Source organism: Netta rufina (genome assembly GCF_964035555.1).
Source record: "Netta rufina genome assembly, chromosome: 17".
In the NCBI taxonomy this organism is placed as follows: domain Eukaryota; kingdom Metazoa; phylum Chordata; class Aves; order Anseriformes; family Anatidae; genus Netta; species Netta rufina.
In genome coordinates, this window is record NC_140141.1 from 6,255,283 (window position 1) to 6,280,494 (window position 25,212).

Consider the following 25,212-nt stretch of genomic DNA (forward strand, 5'->3'; position numbering starts at 1 on the left):
GCGCGCGCGGCCCGCCCGGCCCCGCCGTTTCCCGCCTTCGCGGCACGAGGCCGCCTCAGGGCGCGGCGGGGCCGTGAGGTGACCGCTGAGGCGGCTCCCAAGTAACCATGAGGGGCTTCTTTTTCCCCAGAAAGCCACAACTGGCATCTAAACTGCACAAGAAGACATATGAAAAAAAGAACGGCTAAAAAAGTAGATTTTACTTTCTGGCCCAACCCAGCAAGAAGCATTTGGAAAGCATTTGTTCCTACATTTCAGCTCCTTCAGCTGCGAGTCTTGGACAAAACATTTATTTCATGAATAAAAACTGTCATTAAAGATGGATGAGAAGCTGAAGAAAAAAAAATACCACATTTCTCCAGAAGAAAGGTCACAATATAATGAACAGTGGCCAGTACACAAATGTGCAGAATGATGTAGTGTATAAACTAAAATTCAGTGCACGCCAAAAGATTTGCAACAGACACAAAGTCTAAGGTCTTTTATTACATTTTATAGATTAAATATATCTTCAGTAGAGTCTCTCTTTTAAAACACACAAAAGGAAAAAATACATTCTTCATGTACATATGAAATACTGACCACGTAGCAGGGACCATGTACAGTGCAAAGTATGAACATAGCTACACAAGATATCACCACCTTGGACGATTATCTTTTTTTAAGTAAAAATTGAACAATGCAACATTTCCACTTCCAAAGAGAAATCCATACACATCACTTCCATAGCATTTTGTGGAATCATGCAGGAAAGTGTTTTTTTGTTTGTTTTACTTTTTAAAGGTATTATAAAATCCTTGCATTGCATGAAAAATTATCAAACTCCCCAACCTTTACCTCTTTCACACATTCATAATCGTAGTACAATTTTTATTGTGATTGTGGCCCAACTCCAAAAATCCAGGGACAAAAATAAATATATATAACCTGATAAAGAGAAAGGAATGAACCAGACTGATTGTTGCAATGTCTAGGAAACATGTACCCACATGTACACATACATACACAAAAGGTGGAAGATAGCAAGGTGCGACTGAGTATCTCCTATTTATTACAAGTCTGGAGCAAGGGCTCTGGGCCACCTGTTTCACTTCAGCAGTGAATCTTCAGACTCTCAGTATGGGATGTCATTCTGGTAGTACTGGATCATGTCATATGTTCTACTCCTAGAGGAGAAAAGCAAAGCCAGGGTAAATGAAAGTTAGAAAAAAAAAAGAACACTGTATCCATTATCATGAAAACAAACATCAAGATCCCACAGAAATAAAACATAGGTGAAGCAAATTAGCTTATCATCAAAACCAGTCTTACACACTTTGAGGGCACTGTGAAGGCCCATTTATTGTTATGGACAGCACAAAATGTCCTGCTCTTGTTTAAATTAGCTAAAAAATTACTTCTGTGCTTCTCACTGTGGAAAGAACAGTAAGACATAAGATGGTGCCGTTCTGAACACAACATATTCGTGCTGCAATTGCCGTGTGGAACCTGTTTGGATAAACCAGAAGCACCTCATGTTGCATCGGCCATTTGTTTTAAGAGAAAGAAATGCATAATGAACAACGCAGGTCTGCACAGATCCAGGATCATGTGGATATCAAAGTAACCTCAGGGAAGGAGAATGCTAATAATAATTTAAAAATGCAGGAGAAATAGCTGCATTAATAGCATCATCTCTGATCAGTGACTGAATAATCATATCTAAGCCTTGTTACAGACAACTCAATTAATCCATGGACAGAGTTTGCTCAGGACGCAGACTGACCATGTCACAAGAAGAGAAGCTCAACCTTTCCACAACTAAGCTGTCTCTGATGAACACAACAGTGTGACTGAGTTCACAAGTCCCAATATTAGTTTTATAGCAGATGCACCAGCAGGCACTTGATCCAATTGAGCTCTAACAGGGCTGTATCTGAGCCAATGAACCTTACTGTTCCCAAGATGAACACGTGCACAGCTACATAAGAGTTTGTATTAGATTCTCCAGCATATCCCACAAAATTTGCATTAACTGGGACACACACACACACACACACACACATATATATATATAGGTCAGGTGACAAAAGTGACTGTTGTATTTTGTACTAATAAACAGATATGGTTCATATCACTGATGGAGTAGAAGCAAAAGCTACAGATGGAGAAATGTCAACAGAAACCCTTATCAAAGGTGATAAAACATGTACTTAGGATATTTAAATATTAAATTTATTGTACATATTAACTACATTCAAATTCCAGTTTATGTGTAATTTCCTTTCATGTTTTTTGTACAAGATACTAAACTACTTATGTAGATGCTATACTAAACTGTAAGATACTTGAAGGGAAAAAAACTACAGTTGATTGACTAGCTTGTCATTATGATTATTTTTTAAATTGCTAATTATCTAGATAGAATTGATTATGCCATTCAGCATATTGAATAGCAGATCACAAATGAATGTGGCCCAGCTACACAGATATTAAAACACTGCATTGCCAGTGCTCTCTACTTGAGAAATTTTTCCCTATCCAACATTATACAGTAAGTAACATATGGTCTAGCAAAATTATTAGCAGATTAATGTTAATATCAAATCACAAGAAAGTTAGTGGGAAGCCTGGAACTCATTCATAAAGAAGAGTTACATACATTTTTGTGAAGAATACTAGCTTTGAATTTCAGAAGGATATTCAAGCAACTTAACACCTGCAAGCTACTATAGAAAGGACTCTGTAAAGGTACTGCAGTACTGTTGCAGCTTCATTCATACTCAGAATAATGGGCCATGCACACTTCTTTTTAAGAAACCTTCTCCTTACAAAATAAAGGACAACAAACTTCAAGATAATCCCTCTTTATTCTGACCAGAAAGCATGCTATTCCTGTTGCCATCCGGTACTGTTCTTTACTATTTATCCCTTCATAGGTGAACCTACCCTACGCAAAAGGGGATGCACAAGTAGACATATCCCCACAATAGTACAGTTGGGCATACCCCAACACAGAAGACAAAAGACTTTACTTTTAGACCAAAGATTCACCCTAACAGAAAATCTATTCTTTAGACTAGCCTGCCTTGTTGTTTGACCAGCCTGGACTTAAGCCTTCCTTTCCAACATAAAAGGGAGGAGACACAATGTGTTCAGAAGCAAAGCTCATACCTCTTAGTACTGCAAGATCAACTAAACGTTTGGTGTCTGAGTGATAAAAACTGTAGTTTTTAGCTCTGCTCAGATTCACCGGCTTATTTTGGTTGTAGAGACAAGACATACATAGATGGCAAACCTGTTGCTGAGGAAACAATTCTGGATGATCTTGATGATGAAAGTTGCAGCCTCCCGTTCTGTCATGTTGGGGCTGAACCTGTGTCTATATGCAAAAAAAAAAATCACAAAAAGTGAGAGTACAAATTAGTGTACTTTCTTTTGAGCGTGATACAAATGTGTCTGCAAAAGCTCAGCCTGCTGTCAGTTACTTGCTGCAAGTACCTACTTTCTGTAAGACTACCTTGTACAAACTGTGTAATATTTTAAAAGCACTTGCCTCTATTTTTACAGTGGAGACAGAGGCTATGAACTTTTAATCAGTTTAGTGGTAACTATAGGAACAGCAGATTCCTCTTTCTAGACAGCTGATGCTTTTAAAATATCTTTGTGCCTAGCAATAACCTTGAGCTCCAGCCCATCATACTTCAAGAAACTGTGCTCACGTTTAGGAAATTGTAGGAAGTTACGTGCGGGAAATACTGATTTAACTCTGGAGGCATAAGCCTGAAGGGCTGTTTAAAAAATCACACCATAATTTGTGTTTGCATAAACAATGTTACATTCATTACTGCATTATCCACAGAACAAATTCCAGTTGCTATTCCTTGGATTGCAACACCATTTCAGAGGACATTAAACTCTGCAACACGTTACCTCTCATTAAAGCAGACCTTTCCTTTAAGTAGTGCTTCCTTCATAGTGCTAAGAACTGAAATCACGCACTCACACAGTCACTGCACAGCTTGAACTTAATTATATGAAAAGGCCTTTGAAATTCCTACTTGGAGATATTCTATAAACAAAATGTTACTATTTTTACAACAGTAAGAAATTTAAGATATTTGGTTAGCATGACAATACTCACTGCACAAGCTGTGACAGTGCACATACTACAAAGAACATATGAACGTTTTCCAGTTCATATAAATGCTGACTTACTTTAGCAGCTTGATTGTCTGCCCTCGGAAACAGGGCAGCCCTGTATCCAACATTAATGTAACCAGTGAGACTACAGCATCCATATAAGGCCTAGAGGAAAAAGAGGACAAAAAGGTTACAGCACTCAAACTTCTGCAGCCTTAGTAGGCAAAGCAGACAAGTTGAGGAGTTCAACGAGCTGAATCACACCTTTTTCTGTAATTAAATCAACACATGTAAACCTCTCTACATTTGCTGGTGGAGCTACACCATTGCTTGCAATCTCTCACTTCAATTAAATCTCACTCCTTTATGTTGGACTACCAGATACTCAGAATGCTGCAAGATGAACAGCCTCAAGGGAAATTATACAAAGCAATACTTTTAGAAATAACACTTCTTTGGCAACAGAAAAGTAAATCAGTGCATCAAAACAGTACAGATGGCTGAAACCAGCAATAGCACAGTAACAGATTATCTGCTACTTCCTAATTACTCTATGTAATTCTTCGCTACAACAGCCAGGCTTCCCTACTCCCTCCTCTGCTCCCACTTAGAACATTACCTACTATTACTCCACTACTTGGTTGCAGAACAATATTAATATAGTGGCATTTTACTCTAGCATCACTCTAGTAGTATTTTATAATGTTACTGTAGTATTATTCTGCTAGTATTTCTGGCTTGACACAGAACTTTCTCCAGATTGTTCCCCTTCAAGAAAGCAAATTTTGCCTGACTTCAAGACAGCTCCTTCTGGGGCTATTAGCTGAAGAAACTCTGTAAGGTAACATCAATAATACTTCACACTTACGATAGAGCAATCCCTTATCTGACTCTCATACTGTCCTCCTAACCACATACAACATCTGCTCCATATAAATTTAGTAGTGCTCATGCATGTTAAAGCAAACCTTGTTTGCTTGGTGTGGAGCTTGGTAAAGCTGCAAGTCTCTACTGTGACTGGCTGGCAATCATAGCTGAAAAGCAGAGCTAACAAAACCCCTGCATATTTTACAACAGAAATCATAGCACTTTTACCTACATAATTATCTCTAGCTGAAATAGCGATTAATATGATTGTCCTATTTGGGAAAACAAGAAAGATAATGATTCTCCTGGAGCTTCTTAATGCAAAGTTTTATCAGCATACTAAACTGAGTGAGGAAAAGAGACCATCACATCTATAAATTGAATATAATACATAAACTTCTCAAATACATCATACAAAAACAGAAAAACAAAAACAAAACCATGAAGTTAGGCTGTAAAATTGCAGGATTCTTAAGTTGTTTCAAAGATTGCAAGATGTAACAGAAAAGTCTGACAAATTCAGCCCCCCTACAGACTAGTGTTTATTATTTATCTTCCTATCTGGTTTTAGGCATGCAAGAGCATCCACCTTTGAGCAGTTAAGAATGCCTTACCTGACTGCCAGATAGCCTCTGACACACATCTCCATAAACCATTTGAAAGGAGTTGCCTCCATTTTTCCTCCCATTATCATCACCATCTCATCAGTCAGCTTAATGTCAGGCTCCCATCCCAGATTTCCACCAGGTGAGCTTTCAAACATGAATCCAAAATCTGTGCACAAAAGATAAGTTGCTTCAGAAACTTCGTTGGCTAGTTGTGCACTGTCAAAGCTGACAGAATAAAGGAGAGGTGGATTTTGCATGATATCTATTTTCCTACTAGCATTTCAAATCCAAATGGGAAAAAGCTTTGATGAAGTGTAAAAACACCAATGAAAGAATCATCACTGTAACACTAGACTATACTCAAGGATGAGGACATCAAATAAATTTTGTGCTGAAACATCTGTACAGTTCCAGAAAAGCAAAGCTAAAGCAGAAGTTACAGCCTCATGTAATTACATAAATTTACTTCTCAAATTTAGTTCAGACCCATACACTAATGAAAGAAATCCAAAGATACATTTATGTATTTATAAATATATAGTTGTATATATATGAATACATGTACATTTATGTATACACACATAATCCATGCACGTGTGTTTATACTTTCCTGAAGCTGGTTAAACCTTGTAAAGCCAAATTTACACAGAAGCAGCCAACACAAATATACACAAAATACTACTAAACAGGCATGAAAAATGTCCTATGTATATTTACAAACCATGAAACCAAATTAATCTCAAATGGAAATGGCTTATTAACTTCTGTGAGCAATACTTTACAGCAGAAGGAAAGATGACTACAACTGACCAATGTGAATGATGTGTCCCTTTTTGTCCAACATGATGTTGCCATTATGCCTGTCTTTAATCTGGAGCAGAAACAGGAGAAGGCTATATGCAGCCATACTGCGGATAAAATTATAGCGAGCCTGTACAAATAAGAAGTTGAAACAAATCGTAAGAACACAGAATTTAATAACTCTCCATACTAGAAGCAGATACAGCTGAACATTTTATTCTTTTTTATGATTAGTTTGAAGCAGTGTTCAATGATATTTTCCATATATCTACAGCTGCAATAACTTCTAACTTACTCATAGCTAAAATGAATTATCTGCATCAGAAGCCAGATACAGCATTATGGTAGTCATTATCTAATATTTGTCATTATTTCTTATAGCTAGAATGTTTCTCAGTTGAGATTTTGCTGTGCCTGCCAACTGATATTTTACCTTCTGGAATGCAAGAGTAGACTCATCTCCATATTGCCTTGTAAAGTAATCATACATCCCAAAGTCTGTCTGCCTGCCCAGCTGGTCACGGGATGTACAGTCAGGAATGCATTCAATAACACCACACTGAAGGGGGAGAAGAGAAACAGGTCTGTAAAGCACACTCCCAACATATATTTTGTTCATGGCTCTTGCCAGTCATGCAGGTTCCCCAGGAAATGCAGGGAAGCCTACAGATCACCAAATGTAGAATTTCTAGTTAATTCTTAAAGAAAGTATATCCAAACTTCAAGAATTTCCATTCAGCATAAGACAATATCTGCTACTTTCCATAGACTTGCACAATGTAGTCCCCAAAATCAAACAGCAAAATTTCAGAGCCAAAAATTTTAGAAACACAGGAAGCAGGAGAGGAAAGACTCTCCATGTCAATGGTAATCCAAACATTTGGCATAAGCAATGTTGTCAGTATTTCCTTGCAGTATGGAAATTTATGTGTGCTTTTTTTTTTTTTTTTTAATTAGGAACTATTTTCTACAGCAGTACAGTTAAAGGCCCACTTACCCCAGGAGCTGTGGCGACTACTCTGTATGGAAACACAAAAAGATCCAGGCCTACCAGCTGAAATATGTTCTTGAAGAGATCGATGATTTGTAAAGCTAACATGTCCTGTTATACAAGAAAAAAATTGCATGAACATTACAGGGGTTACGGATAGTAAGTCAAATTACAAAAAAAGCTCTGAAGAACTCTGAAGTGAACATTAAGTTCCCCCAGAAGGTCTGCAGATGTGTGCTTGTGCATACACGGAGACTCTGGGGGAAATCAAAAAAGGAAAAAATAAATGTTGTTTAAATGTGTAACAAGCAACACAGAAGATTTAACTGCTGACAAACTATGAAGAACAAACTTTTCCATCATTCTTTGATTAAGAAGACTACTAATAACTCCAGAAATAATAGCAAGCATTCCTCCTTAACCAAAAACAATCAAGCTTCAACATACAAGGTATCATCTTGGAAAGTACTTTATGTTACCAATAATTCTGCTGAAATAATATATTCTAAAAAAGAATAAAATGTAAGTCATTGCATTAGATGAACTATTTTGAAAGAATGACCTTTGTTTCCAAACCAGATTTTTCTACAGTGGTACAACACAGTTCTGTTCCCTCAAGCACAAATCAGTTTTCTCCCTCAGTCCACAGCTAGTGGGGATTCTCAAAATTCCAAAAAAAACCAACACATTTCCACACTAAGATTATTTCCTTCTTACATACTGTCACTTACAAATCTGTCTTCTACAACTGCAAAGCCTAGTTAGCTTTGTACCTGTCTGCAGTCATCGCCCACTTTAAAGATAGCTGCCTGCCAACAGATTTTCTTACTGTCTACCCCTTCTTCTGCACTTTCGTCTATGGAATCAGAACGACATCGCAGACCTGCAAGAAGAGTACAAAGCAAAACCCAGATGTAGACTTTGGTTAGTAACCTTCTATCATGACAACACCTTAGCACTCAAAACTGTAACATTTCACACTGCAGATTCCACTACAGAATTTTCTGCTTTGCAAGGTGAATTCTGCAAGGCAGTTCCCATTCTATATTGGAATTGGAACATATACATTAAAATAATCTTTGTGATTTACTTGATAAATGCCTGAATTACATTAAGCTAGTCAGCTAGAGTATCCCACAAAATTTATTACAAGAAAAAGGTGCCAAAGCATGGAGTTTGTTACACACTAAAGACCAGAGAAAGGCAATTAATTTATGTTAGTCTAAAGTAACTGTTCGCATTTCTTCAGGACACGTATAGTGGCTTCCTTCCAGAGACTTAAAAAAAAAAAAAAAAAAAAAAGTCTCCATTTTATGCAGTTTTGTTTCTAAGCTGAACCACTGCAGATAAAGTTCAATATGGAAATATTTTTACTGCAGCAGCACAGGTCACTAAAAGCAGACAGTTTTAGAGGAATTGCTGACTCTTCATTAGTAGCATCAATGATTAAGACCCATTTACTAACCTTCTTTTTCAAGCTCACTAACTCCACATCGCTTCACTTTAAATTTGGCCAAGTAGGGTGCTTTTGCTGCACTAAATTGTGATAAACACAAAGATGAAGATGAGCACAAGTTAGCCAAACAAGAACTTACAGAAAAAATATAATGAATTAACTTAAAGGAAGAATACAACAAGAGCATGTTACCTCTGCATAGGAGTTCCTGATTTGTAATCAATGTCCAGAACAATAGCTTCAGGATTGCTGGGCAAGTAGCAGCCTGCAAAATAGAACAGACAGCTGAGAACAAACTCATTGGCCTGTATGACAGTGACAGTCAGAGAATAACTGCTATTAGCATCTCTAGCTTCAGTACATGCTTCTGAATTGAATAAATGTTACAGATAAACAGGAGAGTACAGTCTGCAAGCCAAGAAAGGTGCAGTACCTTTTCCATTAGTCAGCAACTGCAAAACTACAAGAATACAGTTTTAAACTAATACTGTAGAATCTTTATCACAGAAATGTAAAGGTAAGGCTTCTCTTATAATAGCCTTTAATAAGATGCGGCAGCATTTCCCAGTGTACTAGGGAGGGCCCTTAGCAACAAAAACATGGTACAAGAATTGAGACTTGTTACACAGAGGTCAGGACAAGCTTTCATCAAAGTCCATTTTAAAGGGAAGATTCAGATAGGGAAAATATGTTTAAAAATATAAGGACCTTGAGACAATGATGTTACAAGGGCGTGTCTGATGGGAGAAAAAGGAGAATGAAGGCTTATTTATTGTCTCTTTTCAGATATACATTGCTATTTTTATCTCTATGTTACCTAATTTAACTGCAAGCACTTTTGGGCAAGTTTTGATGCACCACGTAGAAATTATTGGCAGCGTAAAAATATTTGAGTTGTTTCAAGAGAGAAACAATCCAACTGTAACAGAAGAGCAGTCACCTAGTCACAAGCATCAAAACTGTGAGTATCCACTTGCCAGACATTTCAATGTTTGCTTGCAGAAAATACAGTACTCATACTGAATGCAAAAAGTCCACTACATTATTAAATCACTTCTTACCAGGTTGCACTTTCACCTCAGACAGGGCACTCAAGCAAGCTTTTTTTCTTTCATCTCCTTTAGGAAATGGCCTAGAAAGATAAACGATATTTTATCTACCTACATACTATATACTACCCTGAAGTTCGTTTCAGATTTATACAAAACTTCACAAAATACATTTCCTTCTGTAATGACAAAGATCTCTTGCTGCACCTCTTCTTAATGAGTCTTCACTTTGTAGACTTAGTCTTTGCTTTGCAGATCTAACACTGACTTGATATACAGGTTGCTGACAAAATCAAACAGTAAATGAAATGAAGACTCTTCCTGGTAGAGAAATTCAAGCATAATCATGCAAGTATTGCTACAGTTATATTGATACAATTTTCCTTTGTGGACCTTACTCCAGAGTAAGAACATTGCCTTGGAAGTAGTACAAGCTAACTGGAAAAGGACAAGCCAGTAAAATGCCTATGCAATTACACGCCTAATTTGCTCACATACTTAGCATGACTGCAGGTGTCAACTGGATAATTGGTAACATGGTTAACGATTAGCATGTGCAATTACCCAATTTGCACAGGCACTTGTGTTAACCATCTATTGAAATTAGTCATGTAATTGCAAATTGCACACTCACCTGGAGTAGCAGCATGTAACTGAAAGGTATTCCTTATGCTCTGGTTTAAGAGGTACAGCAGATTACTGAGGCAGTAACATAACACTTAAGCTAATGAAATAATCACAGATGATACATTTGTTCATTTATGCCATCTACAAAGCAAATAGTATCTCCTCTGTGTTGTCTTTACATGAAAGATGCATGAAAAAACAGATGTGTTTTAAGTCTGGGGTGCAAAAAAATGCTTGCAATGCACAATTATAAACAGTTGCTTAATTATGACTAACAAATTCATCCTAAATATCTAGATATTCAGACCCTAGAGACCCATTTTAACTCCTCCTATTGGATGAAAACATTTTGACACATGCATAAAAGACAATATTTGACAGTTTTAGCAAAACAAGTGTCCTTTAGCCCAATGCCCTTATACTGGTGGTTTGCAAAGCTTCATTTTAAAAGAGGTATGTTCCAGGAAATACATTTTAAATGCCTTTCAAATACTTGAACACACCAGAGAATGTTTTAAAAATATGCAATAAAACCACATTTACAGACTTACAACTTGTGTGCTGAGCTGCTGCCATCCACTGGCAAGCTTTATAAAGTTAAATTAAATACCTTGCTGCAATCAGCAGTGAGAATCTGTGAGCAAGACTTCCAGTTTTAAAGATATGCAGTCCAGTGCTTGTGAAACCACATCTTTCTCCACAACCACAGGAATTCTTTTCCTTCCATTTAGGAAGGAAGGAAAAATACTTATAAAACTGTTATAGATGTTTCAGACCGAAGAACTCTGGTCCAAAGCACACAGATCAGACCAAATATAAAATATCAATGTAAAATGAGCCTTTACATCCTATTATGACTCTTAAGTTACATTAAAAACAAAATCAATTTCTTATCATATGAGTGATTAATTCTTTTTTTTTTTTTCTTGAAGACACTATCTTCAAAAACACTGAAAGCACTTTAGCCTTTTAACCATGATGCTGGGAATTTCCAGAACTACGAGTCCTTAAAGAGCACAATCTCTGCAGCATAACACTTACTTGATAATGGCTGAAACATTGGTGATTTTATTAAAGAAATCAAATTCTCGCTGATAGAACTCCTTGGCTGGGCCAGATAATGAGCCAGTTATCTCCTCTACTAGTTGCTCCAGGAGTTCCCCAATGTCAGCTGCATGTAAAAAAGGAAGCATCTGCATAAGAAGCATATTTTTAAAAGCTAAATATCATGGGTGACGGGAATAGCCAGCTACGGGTAGTATTCAAAAGAAAAAAGTATTGATGCAAACATTGCTGCATCTCTTTTGATACATTCTGTTAGGCAGGACACTTCTATAGAATGGGCATGGACCCCATCTCTAAAAATGAAAGAAATTCTCAGTTAAAAGGATTCCTCCTGCCAAAAGCGAAAGCAGGAGGGAGATTTATTCTGAACTAAGGCAAGGAGTTAAAAACTATATTATATTTTACATCACTCACGATCTTTTTGGTGTCCTTCTTCATCCAGGTAGATATTAGTTTTCATGTTCCAGATGAATTGGTGAGCCAAGAGCTGGGATTTGGCAGCTGCCCACAGGATGTATTCTCTAACGTAACCCATCTGCAATCATATCCAGTTCAGTAAGCAAAGATCATTATAACTCAAACAGATTGAATTTTACTGTTTCTATCAGCAATTCTTCAAAACAAAAAAATATTTAAAGGATGAAAGGAAGACCACTGCAATCAAATTCACATTGTTAAAAAAAAAAACAACAAAAAAAAAAAACACATTTAAAGACTGATGGTGTATTCTAACAGGCAGGGAATTGACCTAAACTGTTTTCAGCTTTATTACTGACATACTCCACTACTCTATCTTCCCACCTCTGTTCCATTTACTATATGTTCTATTTGGATTTCAAATCTCCTTGAGATCTGGGTATCTCCTAGAACGTGTACAATGCACAGGAACTGCCATAGAGGCATTGGTCTTGCTTGGCATCACTAAATGCTCCTGTAATATCAGAAATGGAGACAGAATTATACAGACTGCACATTTTGGTGTCAAGAGCAACACATCTTGGCACAGTTCCACAGAAATTCTAGGTAATAAGAACAAACTTACAAAAGAATTTGAAATGTATAAGGGAATTCTACTCATTCCAGGGACAGCATTCCTTTTCCTCTACTTGCAGCTGCTACTTCAGTCTGTGGAGGTTTCTCTGTTTGACTGACAAGTCAAACATCTGATGCTCATGATCTGCATCACAGAGGTTATTTATTTATAAAAAGTTCTTAAAAAATAACTATATACAGCCACCTAGTTTACTGTCTGTGGATGTCTTAATGTGAAAATAATGCACCAGCCAAAGTTCACACACCTTATTGGCATATAACAATGACCTCATATTAATGAACTGTGAACGTGGTCCTCAAGCTTTGCTCCTTACTTCTGCAAGATAAAGCTAAGATCTGATTTCACGTTGGTGATGGAACAGTGAGACACCCCTAGATGTTTTTTCTGGATAACTCCACAGGAAAATGCTTAAGGATAGTGATTTAAAATTAATTTCATTACTTTTTGTCTCATGCAGATCTTCAGAAGCCATATTCACAGTCCTCAGCCGAGGGTTCCCATACCAAAATTTTGCTCCTGACAGATGAGCTTCATAGCCTCTGGTTTCTCAAGTTTACTTGTTCATAAAAGCGGTGTATCCAAAGCAAGTTAGCCTCCACAGACATTTGTCTTTTATATATTAGATATAACATAATAATAAGCAGCAGTAGCTTAACCTTAGAGTTTGACTAATTTGCAGTTTTAAGTCTGAAAGCTGTTCTAGAAGTTTGCTTGGTTCATATACAGCTGTTTTATATCCTCACCTTATCATACCGTAGTGCCTGAACAATCTGTGGAATGTAGAATAAAATGGCATCCTGGAAAAGAAAAGACATCAGGGTTTTTATTGTTATTGTTTTAGCACTCAAGAATGGAAGACAGGTCACACGCACATAAAAGCTTCCTTCAGTTACATGATGGAATAAAATTTCAAATACTGCTGCGTCTTCATTTTAAACTCTATACACACGCATTATCTTCTCAAATCAAAGGATTTTTTCTGCCCTTTCTGACTTCAAAAATATCATTAACAATCACATATTTTATAGTCCTAATACAAGTTTAACAAGAAATAAAAATTATCCAGAGAAAGGAAAAGATCTGCAAGGAACTATTTGAGAGGAACACTCTGAAGAATTAAACTTGGTGTGATTTATGACAATAAAGTTGGAAGTACGCAAGCCAGTATTATTTGGGACTCTCAACTTTAAATTTTCATCCCAATCTATTCACTCTCCCCAATGTGGTGTGCCCATTCCACATACGTGTCTCTCCACTGTATTAAAAACTACGAGCCAACTGCCACAATGACTAAGATCATAACCACACTTGAAGCATTAAGGCTGTCTTGGAACTCATCTTACCGGAGGAAAAGATCGCAGGACTTTAACCCCATACTGAGCTGTTAGAGGATGAGGTGGGTACATGCTTGAAAAATAGGAAAGGCCAGTTGGTGGATCCGTTGGTGCCCAGCACAGAACGTGGCTGAGCTCAGGTGCATCAGCATCAATTGTATGCCAGGTAACCAGGTACTGGAAAAGCAGGTCAAACACATTAGAAGTTTACATCACCCAGTAATGTCTGGGTAATACACAGCAGAGCAGACAGTGATGCTATTATCTAGCTTATTATCGGAAGCCAATAGAAATATCCTACATTTTATTTTACAACATCATAGCTATTTTATCTAAAGCATTTTTCCCATGGAAATCTAACTATTGGAATCACCTCACCTCCCAGATCACTAGATGAAATTAGTAAGTCAAATTACTAAAAGCACAACAGAGGAGTTCTAGCATGGGGAGAAAGAAGAAAAAATAAGCCCTTTTGCAACAGTCAAAGAAGGTGAAGTTTTCTTGTTTATTTTGCAAGTGACAAGACTGTCCCTCACATGACTAGAATGCTTTACTGCAGATCAACATGATGAGTCTTCTCCATTTTAGGAGGCTTGGCCTCTTGACACAGAGAATGGGTTAAGCTTGAGATAGCTTCAGCAGCAGTGCTCACCGTGACTTGGTCCTGGGGTCTTTTTACACATTATGCAAAATGAACAGAAATGGTGGATGTACTGCAAGCGATGAGTTTTCAGACATTCTGTGTATGGTGACAATAAGGCTGATAGCAAGAGCTAACTAGCCTTCTATTCTTATTCCTGTGATTCTTGCCTCAGCATCTTATTTCCAAAGCTGTTCTGTCATTTTCTCCTATGGAAATATGCTTAGCACTAGAGCATGCACTGTGCTAAGTAAAGACTGTATTCTCCAATGTAACTGAATGAATTATGGGGCCCTGTGACAGCGTAAATATTCACAAGTACCTTTATTGCTTCAGGAACATCACTAACAGCTCCTGGGTCCAACCGAACCAGACGAGTCACTTCTGTTCCAATAGCTTCAGTGTTCTTAAATCTACGTATAACCAGGAATATAATATTCTTATTAGAAAATTGTGAAAGCCTCTTCTAATTATGCTGTGAACTACAAAAGGTATAAATGAATATGCTTAATAAACAAATAGTCCAACTATGAAATAATGCACACTGAGGGAACAATATGCTGTCAAAAAGGAATTCAGGAACAACTGGTCCTCATCCAGTGCTTTGTACAAACCACTAGCATTTTACCCCATTATTGAATTCTTGACTGAAATATAATGTCTGGGATTCTACAGAAACCTGCACACAGAATTCTATTTGGCAAAAAGTATCACTGTTGTAATAGGGAAAGAATTTCCTTTCCCTTCCAAAGCCAACTATGCTACTTCTCCTAGCATACTTATTAAAGTGCAAGCCAATATATAGCTAGTACATTTCATTCAAAGATATTTTAGAACTGTTTAAATGCTATGCCTGCTAATGGGTTAAACACTATTAAAAAACAAGCATAATTCTTGCTGAACAAAACACTAAGTATTAGCATAGAATGGATGGAAAGAATGGAAACCAGATGCCACTAGAGCTTAAGCCAAATCACTATCTTTTAAAGTAATCCACTTCTTTATATTTGAAAGGTCTCAACCAGCTGTGAAAGCACGTAAGTAAGCTGTAAATGGGAGCAAGCAGCATCAATACTTACAGAGTCAGTATTCACTCAACTTATAAGAAAGGCAGCAGGAATTACATCAGATTTTTCTTTTGAAATTTCTCACCTGGTAGGGAGCTGTACAGCAAGATGAGGAGAAATGCTCCAAGCCAGATTCACATTATCCTTCCATTGCTTCTCGCTAAGACTGATATACTTAGACCTCCAGTTTGCAACACTGCTCTCTCCAGTTTGATCCAACTCTAATTCAGGGGAGGAGAGTGGATTGTACCATGTGATTAAGCGTTCAATCTCAGTAGCCTGAGGGAAACCGAACAAAATACATGTTTTCTGGAAGAAGATAAAATACTCCCATTTCACCCTCACAAGATACTTTAGTCTGTGCATCCTGCAAAGACAACACATTTATAAATTCATACGGTTTCCCCATTCTTCTAAACACTCACCAGCAATGAGAGCAATAACGTCCTTCGCTTCATGTAGTACTTGTGTAGCTGTGTACCTCTGTTAGTCTTCTTAGACATTCCTTGAGAAAAGGATAAAAAAAGTTTTTAGTGGCTTCCGTTCTGTATATTAAATTCTGCTTTCAATCTGTCTACACCCAGCAACATCAACACATAAGAACTGAATCACCATAGGACATCTGTAAATTTACACTGGAGTGACCTCAAAGTCAGCACTACTCATTGTGCAGTTGTTCTCTGGATATATGGAGTACATCAGGTTACAGGGATACTATAGTTTAGCCAATGTTGCATTCACTTTAGAAACACAACAGCCTATTATAGAGTACAGTTTGTAAAGGTACAAAACACACTTCACAGTTTAATGCCACTCTGATGACCCCAGAAAAGCACTAGGGGCATGCCTGTGGAAAGCAATTTCTTTATGGATTTCAATAAATCTTGACCTCTATTCTTATATCTTCTGTACTAGAGAATTTAACATTCTATCAAATAAAACAGGTAATTTCAAAAATTTGCTGCTTGTTGTCAGTAAGACTACTTTTTTTCTCCTCTCCAGACTTGGTATTGGTATGTTCTCCTCCCTCCAGGAGGAGAATATGAGCCCAATGTTAAATACTGACCTTAAGCAACATCTGCATACAAAATATTCTGTAAAGTTGGCTGGTTAGAATTGAAAAGATACCTGATTTTTTAGATATGGTCGACATGCCACTAGACAAAGGGTAGGTATTTATCCATCCTTGTGTGGCCTGCTGCCGAGACCCAACATTGATATCAAGGTTGCTCCTGGTGTCTTGATTATCTAATAACGGAACACAGATCTGATGTAGAATGCAATCAAAGAAACAACAGGCTTTTGAAACTGCAAATAAAAGAACTTACCAGGTGGCACAAGTTGGCTTGCTGTCAGATACTTTTTGTCTGAGAACATTGCTGTCCAAAACTTTATCAATATGCTGATATCCTCACGAAGCCTCTTTTCCCCTTGCGTAGGAAACTTTGAAGGACAACTTAAAGAAATCACACAAATAATGTGAAGTCGAACATATTATATTAAAAAAGAGGGCCACAAATTAATCACAACTTTTTTTCCTTCTGACCAGTCTTCAAGGATGAGACTACACATCACTATATTTTATCCTCATTGCTTCATTCTGTCTGACTGAAGCTTCCTATTATAACTCAGTTTCCTATTATAACAGAAGTTTCCTATTATAACTGAAAATTAACATGGCAGCCTGTCAGCATCTTGGATTTGACATTTAATGTTATGACTGACTAACCTCCTTACATTGTCAGACATTCCTATTAACTACATTATTGTCTGCTGTGTCCACATCAAATCATGAAATCAAATTCAATGTGGGTGTATTTTAAAATGATAAAACTGCATTTCAGCCATACATTCTGTAATAGCAGCCTTTTACATCTTATAAATCTAGGTACAGTTTTGAGCATTAAGTTACCAAGATAAGGTAGGGAAGAAAAGAACAAACATTCCTGAAGATACTACCTTATAGACCACACATAAAAAAATGGAACTTACACCTAAGCCTTATCAAGATGGTTCATGAACTACACCAAAGCACAAGGAAAATAAAAGCCTTTGTTAAAATGGGCAAAAACATGAAAGGAAGTGAAATCACTAGAACAGAAAGACAGCTGGTGCTTTGAAATATCATGGAAGGTTTAGGAAGTCAGGCGCACACACACACATTTTTAGTGAGTATTTGCAAATAAAACAAAAGGTACCTGAAATAATCAAAGGCAGTGGAATAAATCTTCTCCCTCAAAACATTTCGAATAGTTGCATTTGGAACCACATCAGCATGCAGCAAAGACAACCCCAGAGTCAGCAACCTAACATACAAAATATTTACAGAATGAAAATTTTGGCATTCTTGAAATGGTGACCAATGCAACACCATACAAACCACAGTTACAGCTATACTACAGTTATAATCCCAGTTAGGTCACTGAAAATTGTCTGTTTCTGAGTTCTTGACAACTTTTTTTCATCAGTCTGTTCCTAAGGCTGTGATGACCAAACCATAGAAAGTTAAAGCCCTCAAGCCACAAATGTGAAAACAATTGGTGGAGCAAAATTATTCCCAAATGATGCACTGACTAGATCGATGATCTGGACAATTCACTATACAAAATTATACCATGAAGTTTTCTGAAGCACCAAAATGACTTTCAAACTAAAGTTATCTACATCTACTTTGAAAACAGAGCTTAATCTCTTTATAATTCCAGTCTTTTAAAAGAATTTTCACCACTTTAAGCCAAGGACAAGATATATATTTATTTAGTGTTTAGTTCTTTTCTCCCATATACTGTTATTGTTTTCAACAAGGAAGAAAACCCTGCTCACTTGAAACGGGGTCCAATTGCTGCCACATGCCGATTCAAACTGCCCTTCGCCCCTCCAATGTTCAATGAAAGTGACCGCTGGAGCAGGCTGGAGAAGATTTCTATTTGGTCAGAACTGCAGTACTTGGCTATTTCAAATCTCTGCACCAAAAACTGAGAAGGAGACAGACATGCTATGCTTTCTTTGATGTTTTTTCAACTCAAAACAAACAAACAAACAAAAAACACATGAATAAACCAGTCTCTTCCGTTTCAAACACCTTTCTCCCTCCCAACTATTATACTCCTCTAAAAATAGTGTGTCCCTGAGGCTTTGTGACAGAGGGACTACCATCATGACTCCACTTAATCGCAGCACCACTGCAACACCATCATAGGTGGGACATTCCAGATGAAATACACACCTCTATCCATATGTAATGTGGGGTGACCTCTGGCGGACAAGGCCTTGGCTGGCTCTCTTCTGAGGCTGCTAATGGATCTGCTTCTTTCTGCTCAGCAGAAAACAGGCCAACTTTCTGCTCCACTGTCATTTGCCAGGCTCCTGCCATTTCCCGCATGAACTGCACAAACAAAGGTTTCAAGAGCATCTTCTTGTATGGGAAGCATACTATTTCTCCACAGGGCACACAATGACCTACTACTTCAATTAAAATTCACTGCAGCACTAACAGAGAGGCAAAGACAGGTGTATAAACTCCACCTGAAGTAAAATGTCTTTCACGTGCTAAATCACAAAGGGAAGAAAGACTCCTTCGGAAGTTCAGCTAATAACAGAAGGACTAGAGAGAAGAGCAGACAAGTGCTGTATTTTGTTGAAGAGGCCCAACTGTTAGATCACCTAGTGCCGGCCTTTCTCTCCCTCTGCTAAAGGTTACCACCTTTAACACTCGGTAGACTCTCAACAGAAAGATGACACAAATTCACTTTTGCTGAACCTTCTCTAGGAAGTGGGATCATCTAATAGAAAAGAGGCCAAGAAACTGTTGGTGGCTATCTGATCTCCTCAACAAGATACAAAGAAATTTCCCAGAAGCTTAAGAGAAGAAATTAAACTATTGCTTTAGAAAGCTAAACACTGAAACATGCACAGAACTGACATACGTAAATTTTTAGATAAACAATTATATCCAGCAAATTAAGTATTTAGTGCTCACTAACTGCAGCAATTACCCCAGGCAGCTTTCTCAGCCATGTGTGGATTGTCACTTTACCATGCTGAGTTGGTTTATTACCATTAGATTCATCCTTACATGAGAAATACAGCTACAATGCTAGCCTGCTACAGGATTAGTACTTCTGCAAGCCTATTTTTTCTGCAAGGGAGCAATGCCAGATACCAGAGGCTCTGAATGGTGAGCAGAGACATTAATTACTATTTGCTTTAAAACAGCATTCTGTAAATCATAGTAGTTCGGGACCCGATTCATGAGCAGCTCAGGTATCTCAGCAGCAAAGTACAGCGGAGAACCCAACAGCTTTCCCTGCTAATGAGAAAGATCCATTTCCCACACTCCACATAGCGAGTGAGGGCATTCAGACTTCCAACAATACATAAGCAGAAACTTCCTGGCAGGTTAAAGTGATTAGCAATGCATTTAATATCCTTGTTTGACACAGATTCACAACAGCTGTGAATCTCTCCCTATCTCTCTTCCCCCCTCTTGCGGTGGCAGAGAAAGAGTAGTTAGATAGCTTCCTACCGGCACTTCTATTCCATTCTTGGCAGCAAGCAGCCACTCCCAGCAAGCAATTGCTGTTTCCATGCCATGTTCATTGAACATTCGCAGAGGACCCCAACACAGATGATGAAGTAGCTGGGGATCACAATCTGAAAACAAACATTCACACAGATTTCTTCAGCAGAATAAATAAATGCATCATCAACAAGAAAATAGATAATAAATAGCTTCTAGCTTAAGCACCCTTTCCTTAATATAAGCCTGACTGAAAAATCTCCAAATGCAGCTTTGCATCAAATTGATGTGTATGGGGTTTGCATATAGGTAGCTTTTGTAGTTTATTAATCTTGGCATTCACATCCACAAAGCAGAACTCCATTTGGTTTTCATTACCTTTGCTGCTTATTAGCAGTGCAGTCAACTTAAACATTGCCTGGGTGTAGAATTCAGTCTGACCCAATTCAAGAGCATCATTCAGCTCTTTGACCATCAGTTTATTCAGGTCAGATGTTCGTCCTGTAGCATTTGAGAACTGAATCATTCCAGAAACCTGTAAAATATAATGAATTTTTCAACAAAGAACAATATTTTTACAAGTCTACTTTGGTATTGGTCACGTGCTGAGTAAGGATATCCACAACAAACAGATCTCTCTTCTTTCTACGGTGCTAACACTACATAGGCTTGTCTGCAGTCTAAGAATTCTGCACGAGACCAAGAGTAAAATGAGCTCCTTAATAACCCGGGAAAATTATACCCTTTATCCTGTAGAAATGTAGAGTCCTTTTTTAAAAGAACATAGAATCACAGAACAGTTTAGTTTGGAACGGACAACATCCCCTAAAAAGCTATGCTAGAGCTGGTGAACACTCCACACGCTCAAAAAAGTATGTACCTACCTCTCCTGCATAGCGGTTGCGCAAATTTAGAGAAGCCATGAAGTTGGAGTAGTCCTTCTTCACACAAGTAGGTCTTTCAGTTAGCTGGGTTGCCTGTGACCAGAACACATATAGCTGTTTATACTGTTCATATCCAACCGCTTATCTCTTTTTCTTTTTATACCTTTACCTATGCTTTCAGCTTAGCTTTCTTTGTGTTTACAATCAGAAGAGTATCAGGTCTACTAGATACAACAGTCGCAGGACTGATAAAAATGAAATAAAGAAAATGCGCCTTAGTTCCATGTATACAGTTTGAAATTTTTTAAGGTTTATACAAACACACACTTTTGAAAGACCAAAAAAAGCATTAAAAAGGTAGTAAAATTCTAGAATTTGACAGTTTTCTAAAAATGCTTTTGTCACTTGATTGGTTACTTCCCTGCCATATTTCTTTCAGTACAGCTCTTAGCATGCAGGAGGGCTCTAATGAAAACAAGTACTGTGAACACATTAGGAAAATGAGAAAGTTGTTTCTCTTATTTACTTTCCAGTTTTAAAGTTTCTTCCATCACAGTCTCTATTTTTCTCATTTCTCACCTTGCCTCTTTAGAAAACAAGCTGGCTGACAATGCAACATACTCTACTGGGTGTTTCTTCAAGAAGTCAGAAATTACAACCACATATGAGAAAAGAGGAAATGTAACAAACTACATATAACTGTATGAAACATGCAATGCAACAGTATATTTTGAGTATACCTGTGTAAAATTAGAGCAAATGGATGCGGCTCACCGTACTATTCTAGAAAGCTGCTTGTTTCAGCCTTGTACAAAGATACTACTTTCAAACCACTAAAAATCATCTCTAAACAACTCTTAAAAGACATCAAAGATGTATTTGATTCCTTGCTTGTTACCACCCTACTTTTCAGTAATTTACAGTACAGTAATGTGATTGGAAGATACTTTGACTTGAGATGGAAAGAAATAAGGTATCTGAATAATTTTCAATTGCTACGACAAAGATGATTTAGGAAATCTGTATTATTTAGTTAATTAATTTTGTTACAAAATTAGCATGACAGCTACACAAGCAAATACTCACGCCCAAAGTGGTGTTCTGTCTGTTGTAGCCAGCAAAGTGCAGAACACTTTCTGTAGCCATAGCCAGTCCTGTGTGCTGGGACAAACCTGATACCCAGTTCTGATGTTTGTTTAGGTATTCCTGACGTACACAAAAAAAATGTATTTGTTGAAAAATTACTATGTTTTTTAAAACAAGACAGATCATAAACAAGTGTTGCAACATTACAAACTACCAGAAAGCTTAATTACATATGCATCTGACAACAAGTAGACCATCTCTATTCATCCCTTTTACACATTGCTCCCCAGCAGTAAGAAACTTAGAACACCATCCAAAATACATAAAGAGTAAGCCTTGGTCCATTTTGTAAAGGGATGAAGTGAATAAGGTAATGCTTTAAGGCCGAAGTCCTCTAAAAAGACTTTTCACAAAAAGAACCTTAAAAAACAAAGTGCTCTGGGCTCCATGGAAGATGAGAATATATTTATTATTTTATATAAGAATAGAATCCCTTGGGATTTTGTTTTTAGGAAAGACCAAGTAGATTTTCAATGTCCAAGAGAGTTCTTGAGCCTACACAGAAATTCTGTTATCAGCTTCAAGAATACAGAACGCTGGTCTAAACAGAACCACATGCTTTCTTCAACTACTGAAAGGGTTAACAAAAAGAGACCTCTATTTTATTGTAGTGAGACTTCTTGGGTACATATAGTATTTATTTTATTAGAACATCATAAAGAGTCTTCTGTAGTCTTTGCTAAGTTCTTTTACCACTTTCTGCTGAACTCTGCCACATGTGAGCATTTTCTACATTCATGCTCTAATAATTAAAGTCTGTAGTTTACAGTGGTCTTATATATAACAGTATTTCTCTGTATTTGAAAAATGAACTGCATAGATGGAAAAAAACATCCTCCCAAGAGGGAAACAAGAAACAAGTTTTACAACCTAATTACATTTTTCAGTCCACCTGGTATTTTAAGCTAGCTATAATTAAACTTTGCTAGTCAGAGCTTTCTGTTATACTAAATTCTGATTTCTGAATTAAGTCCAGGCTGATCAACTGTTTACAAACAAGTCGTATTAAATATATTCAGATTTAGACTACATCAAAGCAACATTTTATTCTCTGGTAATGATATAAAGGGAATCTTAGAGAGACAAAAGAAAAAAAGTAAAAATGAAGCTTGAACAGTTAAAAAAATAAAAAGCAACACGATTTAATTCTGATTTTGAAGATGTACAAGGATTAAATTCTTTCACAGAAACAGGCTCATCACCTGTAGATGAGATTTTGTAACAGAGGGAGCCCACTTCATTGCTTCTTGCAGAATCATCCCACAGCGTGCAGCAAAATCCTTGACTATACTCTAAAACAACAAAGCACCAATACATCAGTAAAACACAGGATATTTAACAGGAGGCATGGGTTTTAATGGTGTAATAAGCAGTACAGGGATTAAGAAAGGTTGTAGCAACATGATACAGTTAATATTTTCTCTAATAATGAACAGTTCACTTGGGTAAGAAAAGAACTGTCACACTTCAAGTCAAGTGAAATAATAAGACCCAAAAATATAGATGCCAAGTGTCAGATGGTATTAAAAAAAACCTTACCGACAAGTAAGCATTTTTTTTTTAAAGTTGTTTTTTTTTGTTCTGTTGTTTTTTTCAAAAACAACCATTTAGAGTAGCTCAGAGTTACTTACTGAGACAAAAAAAAAAAAAAAAAGAAGAAGAAGAAAATTCAGGCATTAATTTACTACATGATATATTAAGAAAAACTGCCTACCTCTCTGGCTTCATGTGTGTCAGGGACAGTTATTCTATATGGAGCATCAGGAATGTCATAGTACGGTTGGTCCTTGTGAATGTCCTAAACAAAAACAATTATCAAGTTTCAATAAAATAAAATTCATCAGCACTTAACTTGAATAATACAGATAGCACAATCCCCGAATAAAATGTATGATTTAACACAACATTTTGTTCATATTTGTTTTCAAAATCAGTCTGAATAACTCTAAGAGATGGGGTCTATTCCAGTTTGGTTTTCTGTGTAATTCTAAAATCCAGAGACTTCTCCTCTATGTTTAGTACAAAAATAGATCTTGATAAAGCATTTCCACGTTCAAAAATACTAACATGTAATATTTGTAGTATTACAGATTAATAATATATGCTAAATCCAAGAGATTACATACACAGACTGGAAAGAATATAATCTGACACCCATTATCATTCAAAAAATAAAAACGAACCAATAAAAGAATTCATTAGTTACAATCCAGATTGGGTAATCCTATGTTTTCTTAATGCTAAATTTGATTTTCTGAACATCTGACAACTTTCAAGCACTATTTTACTGTCTATGAAACAGAAGTGCAAATTTACTCCTTATGTCATGGAAGTCTACTGCTTAAAATTGATACAATCTTAATGATGAAAGCAAAAGTAAATGAAGAACTCCAAAAAAGGAATTATCAAATGCAGAAAAAAAGCAAAAAAATCAGTTCTGTGAAAGGGGAAAAAAAAAAAAAAAAAAAAAAAAAAAAAAAAAAAAAGGAAATATGCCCCTTAATTCTTGATAGCATCAGTAAAAATACACTTACTGCACTAAGTGACAGTGAGAGTGTCTGCAGAATATCTAGCATAGTCTTCAGCACCGTTCCACTCCACAGCAAGTGAGGAAATCTAGAGCAAGACAGCATTCAGAAACACAGTAACCATGGAGAACTGAGGAAGGAAATTATTTTATCAAGAAATGGAGCTGCTCAAAGAAAACTATCTCATACTGCACAGAAATCACAAAGTTTGCCTTGATTCACAACAGACTGGCTCAATAAACATTTGAAAGGTCTCTAAAAAGCAAGCTAAGGAGAGCTATTCCATTAAATGAAGGCAATGTCAACTCCAGTGGGTGCTTTCCTTTGTTCAATCTGTGGGAATGCTGGTGGACACAGACATTTTAAGCAGTGATTTCAGAGCCTGAATTAAAAATACTGTTGGATGTCATTTTACAAGACCATGTTTCAAAAGTACCAGCCACCAAATCCACAT

General features: G+C 37.0%; 1 protein-coding gene across 1 annotated transcript in view; it reads right to left on the reverse strand.

Moving 5' to 3' along the window:
- Nucleotides 1–472: 472 nt before the first annotated feature.
- Nucleotides 473–25,212, reverse strand: part of PI4KA (phosphatidylinositol 4-kinase alpha) — a gene marked incomplete at its 5' end in the record, with an annotated part of 59,863 nt that continues 35,123 nt past the window's right edge. Inside the window, 30 exons of the mRNA XM_084297568.1 lie at nt 473–1,166; nt 3,278–3,361; nt 4,198–4,287; nt 5,604–5,763; nt 6,408–6,528; nt 6,832–6,957; nt 7,396–7,500; nt 8,163–8,272; nt 8,855–8,925; nt 9,038–9,110; nt 9,907–9,977; nt 11,563–11,692; nt 12,001–12,121; nt 13,384–13,437; nt 13,984–14,151; nt 14,937–15,027; nt 15,767–15,960; nt 16,107–16,186; nt 16,810–16,929; nt 17,010–17,137; nt 17,880–17,987; nt 18,505–18,656; nt 18,908–19,066; nt 20,207–20,334; nt 20,579–20,735; nt 21,085–21,177; nt 22,171–22,290; nt 23,433–23,522; nt 23,945–24,028; nt 24,765–24,846. Coding sequence (XP_084153694.1) covers nt 1,115–1,166; nt 3,278–3,361; nt 4,198–4,287; nt 5,604–5,763; nt 6,408–6,528; nt 6,832–6,957; nt 7,396–7,500; nt 8,163–8,272; nt 8,855–8,925; nt 9,038–9,110; nt 9,907–9,977; nt 11,563–11,692; nt 12,001–12,121; nt 13,384–13,437; nt 13,984–14,151; nt 14,937–15,027; nt 15,767–15,960; nt 16,107–16,186; nt 16,810–16,929; nt 17,010–17,137; nt 17,880–17,987; nt 18,505–18,656; nt 18,908–19,066; nt 20,207–20,334; nt 20,579–20,735; nt 21,085–21,177; nt 22,171–22,290; nt 23,433–23,522; nt 23,945–24,028; nt 24,765–24,846 — 3,322 coding nt within the window. The 3' untranslated portion in view covers nt 473–1,114. The remainder of the gene's footprint in view (nt 1,167–3,277; nt 3,362–4,197; nt 4,288–5,603; nt 5,764–6,407; nt 6,529–6,831; nt 6,958–7,395; nt 7,501–8,162; nt 8,273–8,854; nt 8,926–9,037; nt 9,111–9,906; nt 9,978–11,562; nt 11,693–12,000; nt 12,122–13,383; nt 13,438–13,983; nt 14,152–14,936; nt 15,028–15,766; nt 15,961–16,106; nt 16,187–16,809; nt 16,930–17,009; nt 17,138–17,879; nt 17,988–18,504; nt 18,657–18,907; nt 19,067–20,206; nt 20,335–20,578; nt 20,736–21,084; nt 21,178–22,170; nt 22,291–23,432; nt 23,523–23,944; nt 24,029–24,764; nt 24,847–25,212) is intronic.